The sequence below is a fragment of the Pongo abelii genome, chromosome 18, assembly GCF_028885655.2.
Source record: "Pongo abelii isolate AG06213 chromosome 18, NHGRI_mPonAbe1-v2.0_pri, whole genome shotgun sequence".
Taxonomy (NCBI): Eukaryota; Metazoa; Chordata; class Mammalia; order Primates; family Hominidae; genus Pongo; species Pongo abelii.
In genome coordinates this window covers 48501713-48515615 of record NC_072003.2, presented here as the reverse complement: position 1 = coordinate 48515615, position 13903 = coordinate 48501713, and the positions used below count along the sequence as shown (strand labels likewise).

Below are 13903 nucleotides of genomic sequence, written 5' to 3'. Positions count from 1 at the left end.
CCACTAGCAAAGAGCCAACTCACCTGATAGGCCTGGATCAAGCATGCAGCTGTGGAGAACACCCCTGGGACTCTAACTCCGGCACTCTGCAAGCTGGGTACTTGGGCAGGACAGCAGCAGCACTCATGAAGTGGGCAGCACCTGTTGGTGAGGGCTGATCACATGGATTCTCTCATCCCAGCCTTACAGTCAGTCCTTCAGGTACATACTTTTTCTGACTTTGCTGATGAGGAAACTATGTACAGAGGTTACACAGCTTAACAAAGGGCTCTCACCTAATGAACAATGAAATGGGATTTTAGCCTTTCTTTGCATCTGGTCTTAGAGCCAATACCCAAGAAGCACTGTACTGTATGCATTGTCTCAGAGAAACTTACTCTTCCTGGGCCTCAGTCTTTAAAAGGTGGGCAGTTGACTTAATAAGAATTAAAGATCAATGATTAAGGTTCAAGGCACTCCAAAATTCTGGTCTTTATTGAAAAGGCTACAGAAGTCTCACCTTAATAATACCCTATAATCTTGATATTCTTGGTTAATTAAATATTGGAAATCAATTTCATAGTAATTGAGGTCAGAAAAAAGTACTCATGACATTTTAGAATATGATGACAAAGCCATAGATAAATTTCAATGCACCTGTAATTACTGAAAACTGTTACAGCATGCAATGTGTTACCACAACAGCCAGAGAAATACTAATTTACTCAGCCTATTCTTCTAGACCAGTAAACACTAGGATTAAATAGATATTTTCATTGAATTTATTCTACCGTTCATTGCCATTTATAGATAGCTTACTTGTCAAAGATTACTTTCTAATTGTTTTATGTTTCCTAACTAGCCTGCAATACTTCGGCAAGGACTTCAAACAATAGTAGACAGTAGGTGTAAAATAGATGGCTACATTGAATGGATGACTAAAAGGATGCCTCCTAAGTACCTATAACTTGAAATATACATTATTGTGCCTTGCTTTCAATTTGTGATTTTAAAATCTAGAAATCACCTGTTTTATGTAATAATAATAAAATCCTTCTTTGTTGAAAACATGCACAAATAAAATTTACAAGCTCAAAAAATTAAATAGCAGTAACGGTCAAGCTTTCCAACAATAAAATACATTTTGGTAAGGTTTTCATTTTACAAAAACTCAAAATAGCTTTATGAGTTCACAAAATAATATGATATTTCTCAAGATATTAACATATTCTTATACTGGAAGAGCACAGAATAAAATTTACTTGGAGATTGAGCATTTGCTTCTTTAAAAAATACTTCTTTTAGTATTTTTACTTTAATATCATGAAAGCTACATAATTACATTGATTCATTAACTACTCCAGTAGTTAATTTTTAAAACTTATGATGAATAGTTTTGTTTAAAATATATAACATTGGTAATATGCAAATCTTACTTTGTAATAAAGAAGGGTTTGCATTCCTGATTTTTTTTTCTGATACAACCAGTGACGAAATAACTAATGGTTCCACAGAGGATAAAATGTCTCAAATCTGTTGGTTCTGAAGGTGAAGCGAGATTTTTGTACTGATACCGTGTATCACTGAGATGCCAGGAGGAAATGGAATTAAACTCAGATAGTTCAAATGGAGAGATTTTAATGAAGGGACAACCTACAGAGGTGTCGGCAGGGTCGGGGGGGAATCAGCGAGATATGCTTAGAACCCACCGACTGGCAAACCTCCCCCTAAAGATGGAGAAGGAGGAAGGAGTGTTACTGGAGTGAGAGCTTGAGCCCAGGGGAGGAGGATGGGCTGCTGAGCAGGAGACACCATCCTGAAAGAAGAATCCTCTGCCAGAGGCTTTTCAGGGTCATTTCTTCACACTCTCTGCAGGGAAGCTGGGAGACAGCAGGAAGAAATATCCTAACCTCACTCTCTTCCCTCTACTGGTGCCTTCCATTGGCCAAATCCACCCAGAGGCCAGTTGGTGGCGATCAGCTTCCAGGGGCAAGAGGAGGGAAGAGGAGGGCAGAGACTGGCTCAGGAGTGGGGGAGCATACACATTAGGGGCTCAGTTGTTCAAGTACCTGTCGCTGAGGCCTAATGAGGGTAGGAAGACCGGGCATGCTCCTCTGACCTAATTTCTAAGAAATCTACCAGAAATAACATTTCGGGATTTTTTCATTTAATGAATTTTTAAAAAAATACCCGCCCTCTCAGCCCCATTTCTCATTTATTTACCTCTCTTCAAGTGGTATTTAAATTTCTTCTTTCATTTTCCTTCTGGTAACAAAGAAGTCTGTGGCTCAACAGATGTTTCTCTAAGACCCCATCCTATTAGGTCTCTGAGCTGTGGGAAGTATTTATACAATTGCCTGTGAATACAAGATCCAGGAATTTCCCTAAGATCCCTAACAAAATTGGTGATAAGCAGTCCCACGTTAATCCTGCCACCCACGGATGACAGCACTTACCATTTCTTTGATAAATGCCAAATGCATTTGAAGTACATACCTGAAATATTTGTTTAAATGCTTTCTAATCTATTAATTTTATATATGTGTGAGTCCGTTTTGTATACCTTCTGATTATAGGATAAATGTAAATAAATCCAAAGAGTAATCAAAGCTACCACTTTCAAGAAGCCTTCTTTGTAGAACCGGAAGAGGCTTAAATAGGCTTTTCAGGTATGCATCTCTTATTACCGCTCAACTCCAAGTCCTGCAAGGCAGGCATCATGGGTGGGTCACCTTTACAGTAGGCACAGGCCCTAAAACAGTGACATGCACATTGCAGGCACTCCATAAATGTTTGCTGAATTGGCTAAACCTTGGTTTGTCCCCATAATCAACCACCACAAACAGCACACAGATAATTACTTCTTGGAAAGATTCCAACTAGTGTTTGATGTTACCTATGTGGTTTTTCTCTCAAGATCTCAAGAGCAGCTCTGTAGGATTATATTATTTTCTGTTTTTTTTTTCCTTTGACCTTAATGTCATCTACTTCAATAACAGCTTCATACAAAATTCCTACCAGCACATACCACAGCAGATTCAAGGCCTTGTTTTAAAAATGGTGCCAGCTTCTCTTAATTTGGAAGATATACTGTCTCTCCTGAACATGGACTAAGAAAATGTATAATTTGGTATTAACATAAGAGCTGAAGACACTTTAAATGCATTGTTTCATTTTTATAAGATAAAAAAGATTTTAAGAATCAAAATGTTATCAACAGACCTGTCCTTCATTAAAAAGAAAAACTGCATTTTCCTACATTTTATGAAAGTGTCCAATTACGAACAATTTTGAAATGTAACTTTTAAAAATGTAAACAGCAAAAATGTTGTATTTAAAATAAATCTGGACAGGCAAAAAAAAAAAAAAAAAAAAAAAAAAAAACAAACCCAGAAGACAGAGTTTTTGGTGAAAGTTAAGATATTTCATCTTTGAACAACTTAGAATCTTTCCTGCATTTTACAGTCTAGTTCCAGGCATTAATTTGAAATAACCTTGAAATCCTAAATCTAACACTCTTTGGAACAAAGTAGCTTTTCTCTTCTGCTTTATGAGCAAATGGACTAAATACTAGGGAATAGTACTGTCTGGGCCTTTGAACCAAGATTGAAAGAGATGAAATCCTATATGATATGTATAAACATTAGAGAATCCATTTTGATTTAATAAAAGGATGAATTTGTTCTATATCCTGTGAGAAAATGGTTCCCTTTTCCTGAAAATGTTATCTCATTCCAACAATAGAGGGTTGGTTTTTTTCCAGGGTGTGGTGTTGGGGGTGGACAGAGTTGCCATGAATATGGCATCTATCAAGACTGCTGTTATATTCAGTTCTCAAAATGCACTGTGGTAGGAAATTCAGAACGCAGTGAGAGAAAATAAATGTTTGACTTCAAAATATAAGGCCACATTTAAAGCAGAAGGTAAAGTATAGAACAGTTAACAGTATAAATTCTTTATCTGCAATCTTGCAGTTCCCTAAATCTCTGTAACACATCACTTTTAAAAGCCTCAGAGAAGTGGTTCTATAATAATTTACCAATTGTTCAACCCCTCAAAAGTCTTAGCAAGTTAAACCTTATAATCTTACATTTTAGAAATGACCCAACTTGATCCTTTTATTCTTCAGAATATCTCTCTGAAATTTTCATTTGTTTTTCATTAATTGATGAATAATGACACATTTTAGGTACCTGTCCAAAAAGAAATGAAATTTTCACTTTCCAGGAACCTAACAAATGAAAAGATAGAAATCAATTCCAACAGAATATTACCAAAGAAATCTTTTAGAATGGACTGTTAAAATTATTTATTTATCTGGCTCTACTATTTGTGGTACATTTACACTTCAAAGCTAAACCTCAAATAACATCATAGTGAGTGGTTGACTTCATGTTTAACTGAGATCTTGAAGACTGAAAAAGACCATGACAAACACGCATCTATTGTCTTGGCTACTGTATCCGTCTTCATCACCATTCTGATAGTCTGCAATGTATTGCAGCTCACCCTTTGGGAAGGACTAAAGTAGACATCTGTTTGTTCTGCTTGCTCAGCATTCCTACCCTAATTTTCCTTTGGAGAACCCCTTTACTCTAGACCACGTGAAGATAATGCCAAACCCCATTCCAGGGGATACACCTGAATCCAACCTCTGTCATCTAAACAGTGCCTTCTCCACGTTCAGAGAAGAGCAAGCGACTCAAACTGCCCTCATAAGAACAGACCTGGGACTTCTGCTGCAAATATTGAAGAGTAAGTACTCTTTTTTTCTTGCTAGGACTAAGCTGGTAGTACCTTCTACGAGGCTATCGTATGGAAACAACTTGTCTGAAAATGAAGCCACAACTAGAAAACAGATCCTGGTAACCCGGATTGATGGATCCAGCCCTACCTTAAATGGCAGGACCTAACCCGAGGCTTTTTGCATCAACCAATAAAGTCCTGAAGCCAGTTTGAGTTGGTTTTGTCACTTGCAGCTAAAAGAATTCTGACTCTAACAATGTGACAATAGCAAAAATAAACATAACTGCTTTTGAGGTTTCTAATGGATTTTCCTCCCTATATACGTGATTTCATTTAATCCTCACAATTCAGAAAAGCACATATCTATTAACATTAAATTAATATTCATTATTTTGAACCCATGCTATGTGGATAAGGGATGAGGAAAGCCAAGGGAGTAATGAATGTGAAATCTCGCTTATATGGGAGGGAAGTGGAGGTTACGTATCTCAGGGCACTTAACAGATATCATCAAATGAAAGAATAAACAGTGTGTGGGAGAGGCAGGAGGTGATTCTTCATCAATTCCTGGATGAAAAATTAGGAGATAATGAACACCGAACAGGCAGCCTAATGAGAATGGCTCAAGCAACAGGACATAGAGAGGGAGTTAGGTTAGACATGGGGTTCTTGGGAGTTTTCACCTCTGGGTGGGTGCAGCTGTTGTCAGTAGGAAAGGGAAAAAGGGCTGAGTTTGGAAGGCAGGGAGGGAGGAGACAGTGTGAGTCAGTGAAAAAGGGCCCTTAGAATGACAAGTCTGGACCACAGAGAGGCTAAGACTGTAAATACAAGTTGGGTAACCACTGGCATACAGATGGCAGTTCAGGCTTGGGCACTGCCCACCAGAGCCTCAGCATGAAGAGAAGACGGGGAGGCTGGCCACTACCTCCCTCTGGGTAATTGTCATCCTGCTTGTGAGCTCCTGAAAACAGGCTCTTTCACTCGCCCCATCTCTTGCTCTTGATTGCAACCCGGCAATCAGAAGGCACCCCGTAAATATCTATGGAGTGACCGACAACACAGCGCCAGGGCACTGAGAAGACCCCAGGGCGCCAGGGACTGGTTCTACAAGGGTGCTCCTCCCGGTCCCCTCCAGCGCGCCGCCAGAGCTGCCAGTCTTGGCCGCTACATGGGATGCAGCCTCATTATTCAGCTCTCACCTCTTAAATTAGTTCATGCTCTCACATTAGGTGTAATCACAGCTTGCAACGCTTTCTGGGGATGTCTCAGAAAGATCTGAGTTGAAAAAATATTTTTGTGTCATTTTAATTTAAAGTAAAATTGCTGCTTCTTCCCCGCCCCTTCCTTTCCTCCTGGCTCACCCAGCGACCCCGGCCGGCCGTGCTCAACGGGGGCGGGGGTCGGAGGTGAGATTTCCTCCACATAATTCCTTAAACAGCTATCAACTAAGTCTCAAAGAAAAAAAAAAGAGATCTAGAAGCAGAGAGACGTGGCTGCTGGCGATCCCAAAGCTGGTGTTCGCACGTGGGGGAGAGCGTACCCTGGGGGCGGCCGGCAGGCCGGGCCAGAGGCTAGCCCCGAGACCGAGGGCAGGAGCGCTCAGCCGGCGCCCCGCGTCTCTCCAACTCCCGACGCTGCGCTGGCTCCGCTTAGCACGCCAGGATCAAGGTCGCCCGGTGGGGACCGGAGCGCCAGGAGCCTGTGGGAAGTGTTCCAGCCGGCCTCTGCCTGGGATCCGGCGCCGCGTTTCTGCTTTGGACTTGACGGACAGGTCCCCCCACCCTCCCGCCGCCCTACTACCAGCCTGCGTCCATCCTTCAGGGCTACGTCTCCCGCACCCGGGCTGGAACGCCTGGAGCGCGCCCTTCCTCTCCCCATCTTCGCAGCTCTCCTTTCTCCCTGCCACTTGGCAAAGCTGCATTTTGACTTTCACGTTTTGGACTACGTGTGTGTAGTTCCAAGTCCATGCGTGGTACGAAAATCCACTTAGGGTAAAAATTATTCTCGAAAAATCGCCCATCTCAGGATCTGGTGTCTACACTCAAGGCTAGGAGGTGCAGGTACGGGTGCGTAAAGCATGCCGTAAGGGTGAACAGTAAATAAAAAGTACGGATGCAAAATGTAAATTTTAAGTGCAAAATAGAAAAAAAGTACTCGTTGCCGCCCCGCACGCTGGGTTTTAAGGGGCACGAAGGTGGGCCTCGGCTGCTTTTGCTCAGCCCCGCGTCCTCAGCGCCCGGCCCAGTACCCGGTACTCCGTAGGGGTTCAATGATCTCTCCTGAATAAGTGAACAAATTAACAAATGAATGAATGACCGCTCGATCCGACCTCTGCGGCCGGCAGAGCAGTCGCTGCGGGAGGCAGGAGAGAGCGAGAGGCCAAGCTCCACCATCGCGGCCGCCGGCTGGGGCAGAGGGACACGGAGACACCCCGCGCCCCGGCTCCACACCGAGTCCCCGCGGTGAGTGCCGGCCCAGCAGCTCCCGGGCACCACGTGCGCCCACCAGAGCCGCGCAGGCCCCACCCCGCCGCGCGCGCACGCGCCCTGCAGCCCGGCCGCCGGGACCCTGCGCCAGGCTCGCCCAGCGCGCCGGCTGCCCTCGCGCCCGCGCCCGCTGGGGGGCGCTCCCCTCCCACCCGGCGCGCCCACAAGCGGGCGGGCGACTCGCAGCCTCCAGCTCCCGACCCCGGTGCGCGCAGCCTCCTACCTGAGGGCCGACGAGCGGGGGCGGGCAGGAGGGCCGAGGGAGGCGGAACAGGATCGAGGGGCGAGGCGGGAGACGAGAAAGCGAGCGGCCGATGCGACTCTCCGTGCGCCGACGCGGGCGCGCGCCCGCGCTCCCCGCCCGCGCTCCCTTCGTCGACTCCCGGCTAGAGCCCAACCCTGCTGCCGCGCGCCGCCCGCCTCGCCGCGCCTAATAACAACGGCGCCCGGGGTCAGGTGGCCGAGTGCGGACAGCGCCGCCATTGGCTCGGTGGGGAGCGCGGCGCGTCAGGATTGGCTGGGGGGCGTGGCCTCGGCCGGGGCGGGGGCATGGCCTCGGAGGGAGGCGGGCCGGGAGGCGGCGGGGGCGGGGCCAGGCCGAGGTCCGCGCCTTTGTGCCCGGCGCGCGCTCTCCGCCCGCTCCGGCTGCAGCGCCGGCTGCATCAATAATTCAGAGCGGCGGCGGCGGCGGCAGCGGCGGGTGCGGGCAGGAGGCGGCGGCAGCAGCGGGACCGAGCAGCAGCGGCTATGCATCCAAGTGCGGCTGGTCAGCCGCGGCACCCCTGAGGCCCGGGCGGGGCTCCGGGAACACAGCGCGGAGGGGACGCTAGTCCCGGAGTGCGAGGAAGAGGTGTAGCGTCCAGAGCGGCGGCGGCTGAGCTGCGCACGGAGCTGAGGAGGGGGCTTCGGAGCGGGACTGGGACGGGGGGGGCGGCTGGCGCGAGCAGCCCTGGGGGTGGGGGGCGGGGTGGGCGCCGGCGGCGCGATGCTGGGCGTCCTGGAGCTGCTGCTGCTGGGGGCTGCGTGGCTGGCGGGCCCGGCCCGCGGGCAGAATGAGACGGAGCCCATCGTGCTGGAGGGCAAGTGCCTGGTGGTGTGCGACTCCAACCCCACGTCCGACCCCACGGGCACTGCCCTGGGCATCTCTGTGCGCTCCGGCAGCGCCAAGGTGGCTTTCTCTGCCATCAGGAGCACCAACCACGAGCCGTCCGAGATGAGTAATCGCACCATGATCATCTACTTCGACCAGGTGAGTGCTCCTTCCTCCCGCGGCTTGCAGATTGGGCTGGTGAGGGAGGGATGGATGGAAGACCGATGTCCGGTCCTCTCCAAGGGCTCTGCGGAGGCGCGGGGACGACAGTCCGGGACCGATTCCTGCCCACTCCCCTTCGTTCCGGTCTCGTTATAGGTACTAGTGAACATTGGGAACAACTTTGATTCAGAACGCAGCACTTTCATCGCCCCGCGCAAAGGGATCTACAGTTTTAACTTCCACGTGGTAAAAGTCTACAACAGACAGACCATCCAGGTCAGCCGACGCCTCGGGCCGGGCCCTGGCCCCATAGGGGGGTTACTGGCCGCAGGGGTGCTCGGGCTGTCCGGAGGTGGTAGGCAGAAGTGGCGGCTGCATGTACTTCGGGCTGCTTGGAGGGACAGATAGCGGGTCCTCTCAGTTCTGTGGCTTCAACTGTCCTCTGCTTTCCCTGTCTCTGGCTCTTGGGATCCAGCCCCATCCCCCGAGAGACAGAATTTTCTGCTTCTGACTTCCGGGTCCCTCCGAAGGGTTCCCTGGATTGCAGGGACTTCCTTGTAACGGCTGTTGTTAGCGCCCCAGACAGCTGCCGCTTGGGGAGCCTTCCCCGACTCCCCAGGAAGCACCGTCGACAGTACACCCCACCCCTTGCCCCGACTCAGAAGCCTGCGATGCGGCTTGTGTGCTTGTCTTCAGCACCACGGACGGGGCCCCCGTTTTCTCCCAAGTGTCCCCAGTCCCCACCCTGTGCGGACTCTGGGTTTTTGAGCTAGCAGCATTTAGCCCCGGAGGGTGAGGGGTGGAGAGAGAAGGGAGGGAGGCGGCGTAGTGCTACTCTCTCCCGGCTCCAGCCGTGTCCCAGCAATCACTCGCCGGCTCTCCGGGTCCCCAAAGATGTCCAGGTTTCCCTTGGGCGCCGAGAGAGGTGGGTCGCACAGCTGGGGAGAGGGCGCGAGGCCCTTGGCTGACGGTGCCACTGCAGGGGCAAAACCAGGCGGTGGCGGGCGCGGCTGGATGGGGGCGGGAATTGAGCCCGTGGTTTGGGGAGGAAATACATTGTGCCCCTCGGTGCGAGATTTCTAATCAGAAATCACAGTGGCTTCTCTACTGTGTCCTGGCAGCTGAGTCCAGGAGGGATCAGGAGCTTTTTGTTTATTCGTTTTTGTTTTTCCGGTAGCGCCAGAAGGAGCCTGAGTTGCTGGGGTTTTTTTGTTTGTTGTTTGTTTTTTGAGGCTGAGGGGAAACGGGAGAGAGGTCAAAGGTCTCAGGGCGCTAGAGCCACCTCATGGGTTTATTAAATTGGATCACAGAGCACAGTCGAGATTCGCTTGGCGCGCTCATTTGAGAAACTGGAATAAGAGCAACTCCCGTTTTGGGGACAGACCCTTCCTGTCACCCAGATGTGTGGTCTTTCGCCCCACTGGAGCCTCAGCAGTAAGCTGCAAAGCCCCTTTTCCTCCATTCACCCCCCCTCCCACCCCCCACCTCTCCGTGCTTCCAGGCCTTACAGGCTGTTAGCCAAGCAGGGAGGAGGTTCGCTCCACCGCGGCTTCGGTGCCGGCCTTAGGCTGCGCCTCTGAAGCAGGCCTTTCTCTTTCTCAGGTGAGCCTCATGCTAAACGGGTGGCCGGTGATTTCAGCCTTCGCTGGTGACCAGGACGTGACCCGGGAGGCCGCCAGCAACGGAGTCCTAATCCAAATGGAAAAAGGCGACCGAGCATACCTCAAGCTGGAGCGGGGAAACTTGATGGGGGGCTGGAAGTACTCGACCTTCTCCGGATTCCTCGTGTTTCCTCTCTGACTGGCTCGTAGCCGGAAGGGAGGCAGGGAGAGGGCGAAGGCAGGAAGGGGAGTGAGAAAGAGGCTGAAATTAAGAGGGCGAGAAAGCAGCACGACTTGAAACTTCCTACATGTTCTCTAACTGTATCTGGGTAAAAAGGTGCGCGCCAGCTGTGGGACAACTTTGTCCATTTCCTTATTAGGAGAAATAAATTTCACTTAGCTCTGCGCACTCCCATTTCCAAAAACAAACTCGCCTCCCCCATTCCAGTTGCAGTAATCAAGAAAGAGACTGCCTTGTCATTGTTTCTTATCCCCCAACTTCATGTTTCCTGCAATTTATTTAAAGAAACTTTGTATTTCACTACATAATCTGAAATCTTTCTCCCTAGCCCCCTCTGAATCCTTCTGCCTACTGAAATCTGATATATTACCCGCCCCCAACCTTTTTTTTTTTTTTTTTTTTTCCAGTTTGGAAAGGGGTAAGGTTTTTTTTGTTGTTGTTTTGTTTTGGATGGGGAAGGTAGTTTTCATTTGGCAAGTGTTGGTCTTCTTAAAACACTGTTCAAGTTAATTAGCTGAAGATACTTAGTATCCTCGGCTGCTTGTTAGCAGAGAAAGGACTCACCTTAGTGGTGACTGGTTTAAAAAATATAAATATATATCATTTGTACACGAAGAACTCTTCCCAGTGGAAACTGGCTGTGTTTCCGTATTTCTATGTCCTATTCGGAGTGATCGTGAAATCTAAGGCTGCTTGATGTTCTGATGCTTGTCAATGCCGTCGTGCTCTGTGGCTCCACGAAACGCCAAGGAGCTTCTTCCGGACGCTTCCTCTTCCTCTGTAACATACGTGTGAATAGCCAAGGTTTAATTTTGCTTTAATCTAATAAAGTCGAAGTGGGACTTTTATTTTTCTGAAACAGCTTTCTAAAATCCACATCTTCCCCAGCTGCGAGGTTGGGGGTCTGGGGTGCCAAAGGGCGAGGTTCCGAAAGGCAGGAGACTTGGGGGAACGCAACCATAGAAAGGCCTGGGCGCGAGGGCTTCCTCGCAAAGCCGGCCTTGCGCTCCTTCCTGCGCCAGGCCGGGGACCAGCACTGCATTCGCCTGTGTTCACAGCTTTGGCGGAAACGTAAGAAATGTGGCCGAAATCTTGCTAGGCCAGGCGCGGCCGCCGGCCCAGGAGCGAAGTTTGATTTTTTTCTTTGCATTCCAAATGCATCAGGAATAGTCCCAGTTTGAGGACCCAAACCACCCTGCCTGGAGCGGCAGACTCCTCACGCCTTCTGTCCCCGGATGTCTCCCACCGCGTCCCCCTCGCAGTTCCCGAAGCAGCGTATGTTTTATACACCTCCTCTGAATCCGGAGTCCACCCGCCGCATACTCGGGCGCCCAGGATATATGATTCCGCTAATTCACAGGACTTTATTCAAGAGGTTCGTCCAGGAGTTTTGATTGTATCGGAACATAATGTGAAAGCAAAATTGAAATAAACGACTTCGTTTTAAGTCTGAAAGGCTGACCCAGTTGCTTCGGCAGCGGGGAGGTCGGGAGCCGGAGCGAGTGGGCAGCCTAGGGCGAAGGGCCGGGAGCTGGGAGCTGCAGCCGGGTGGTCCCCTGCAGTTGTGGTTCCTTTCAGAGAAACTTTTTCCTGGCCCAATATTCAGGAATGAATTTTATTTCCTCTAGGGGCGTGGGGAGAAGGGAAAGTTAATAATAGCACAATAAACAACGTTTCTCGGATTTATCCTAGCGGCTGATTCGAGTTAGAAATTCACGGAGCACGGGGCCTCTGTTGAAACCCGGGCCCGTTTCTTCTCCGCATGCAATCCGGTAAGCCGTGGAGCAGCTCTAGCGGGCGCCCTTCCAGGCCAGTGGCTCCGGGACCCGCAGAGATAGGTAGGGACTTCGCGAGTGAGGAGTGGACCCCAGTACTTTTCTGTTTCTGCCCAACAGTTTCCCTTCTACCCTGTCAGGCCCCAGGGAAGTGGGAATGAGAAGAAATAAGGGGCCTTAAAGGGATTTAAAGAAAAACTGCTTTTAATAAAGAGACGCGCTTTCTCCGAAGTCTCCTGGTTGGGAAGCAGAGGTCGGAGACAGTTGGAGCCTTTGGCAGCGAAACTAGCTCCACCCAGCAGCTCTGCCGTGGCAGGGCCAGCCCTCCGGGCTTGTGGAGATCCTATAGTCAGTAGGGTGCGTGTAAGCTTGAGGCTGTAGGGCCGCGAAGGTTGGAGAGCCACCGCTCAAGGAAGCTGCCCCTGAACGCTTTGGCGCTCCCTGGGCTGCAGGTGGGTGGGTCACCTCTCTTCCTGAGGGCGAGAACCACCGGGGTTCTGGTCTCCGTGGCTGCCTGTTCTGTGGGGCCACCAGGCTGTGTCCCGGTGGAGTGACTTTGGCAAGTCCGCTCTCAGGTCCTAAATTTGCCCATTTATATAAAGACAGGGAGAAATCTAAACACCTCTCAGAGTTCCTCCTGCTCTGTGGAGCCAGCCCTCCTCTGCTCCCAGACCGGGAGTCTGCAGATTCTTTTGCCTGGGTGAGTGAGTCCTGGCTGCAGCCTGTGCTTACCTGGCTGCCAAGTGGCAGCTCCTGATTGCTAGGCCTCGGGCTAGGGTGCAGGCCAGGGGAAGCCTGTGCATCCTGGAACTGGGACTCACTCCTGAGCCCTAGCTCTGGAGCCTGGAAAGTGAGTACAGTGGGAGCGAATTATTCCCAAATTCGAAGAAGAGGGGTTGATTTTCCTTTGATTCTGCTGTAGTTCAGCAGACCTCCTTCCTGGGAAAGGATCCCTGCCTCCCACAATGTCCGAACCTAGTATTGGAGAACCTTCTTAATTGGGCTCTAGCCTCCCTCTTCTTTCTCCACCTGCTGACCCCTTCCCTTGCCATCTGATGATTCTACCTCCCATTGTTGTCTTTATGCCTCCACACCTGCTGTTCCTGATTGAAGTTGAAGCACCCCTTCTCTCCTCCACTTTGCAAAATCCTATCCTGCTGAGGACCCAAGAAGTCCAGCTGAAAGGCTGCCTCCCCTGGGAAGATGTTCTACCCACACAGTACAGGCATTGCTTCCCCGGGGTTCAACACCCCTTCCGCACCTTCCAACCAGGACTTGTTTTGTGCTGGTTGGGAAGGGAGACATCTGGGGCTGAGCTTGTCTCTTACTCTATGTGGGTTCCAAGGGGCAGAGACAGCCCACACAGCCCTTAGCATGCTAACCTGGCGTCCCCGCCCCAGAGGGCCTAGGGAGATGTGGGGCTCCATATCTCTCAAACTGCCCTCACCATCAGGCCTGAGCCTCCCAGTGGCCTGAGTGGGGCTGTGGATAGCTCTCCCCAGGGACCTGGAGGTTCAAGGCCTTAGGGTCCTGGCACGTGCGGTTGGACCACCTCCCTCACCTCTGGGGTGAAGGTGAGGTGAGTGTTACTTCTGCTAGAGGCAGGGGAGCCACCTTCTGAGCATTGGGCTTCAGCTGGGAGGGAACCAGAGACTTGGAGACTGAGAGATGGAAAAGGAGGGGCACTAGGTAGAGACTACCTGCCTTCCCCCAGCCAGAGGCTAGGAAGGGGACCAATTCAGAAACCCACACCTCACAGCGGCATCCTTTCATGCTTAGAATCCTTTGGGCCCTTCCAGATCTGGGCCCTGCCTTTTGCTTTC

At 50.2% G+C, this 13903-nt stretch overlaps 1 protein-coding gene and 1 long non-coding RNA gene across 6 annotated transcripts in view; one reads left to right on the top strand and one right to left on the bottom strand.

The window, feature by feature from the left end:
- Positions 1-7605, bottom strand: part of LOC103892666 (uncharacterized) — a 66405-nt gene extending 58800 nt beyond the window's left edge. For 3 of the 5 annotated variants that reach the window (XR_008514545.2, XR_008514543.1, XR_002911805.2), the window contains exons 1-4: positions 7435-7605; positions 4070-4172; positions 2203-2311; positions 24-275 (exon numbers count right to left, since the gene is read on the bottom strand). This is a non-coding gene — a long non-coding RNA (uncharacterized LOC103892666). Of the gene's footprint in view, positions 1-23; positions 276-2202; positions 2337-4069; positions 4173-7434 lie in introns of all 5 variants that reach the window. The other 2 variants (XR_008514546.1, XR_008514544.1) reach the window with 2 other exon arrangements.
- A 236-nt stretch (positions 7606-7841) lies between these two features.
- On the top strand, positions 7842-12242 carry CBLN1 (cerebellin 1 precursor). The gene is made up of 3 exons (XM_002826399.6): positions 7842-8460; positions 8620-8739; positions 10066-12242. Exons 1-3 carry the CDS (start codon positions 8197-8199, stop codon positions 10261-10263), a joined length of 582 nt encoding a protein of 193 aa, XP_002826445.1. The 5' UTR covers positions 7842-8196; the 3' UTR covers positions 10264-12242.
- The last annotated feature ends 1661 nt before the right edge of the window (positions 12243-13903 follow it).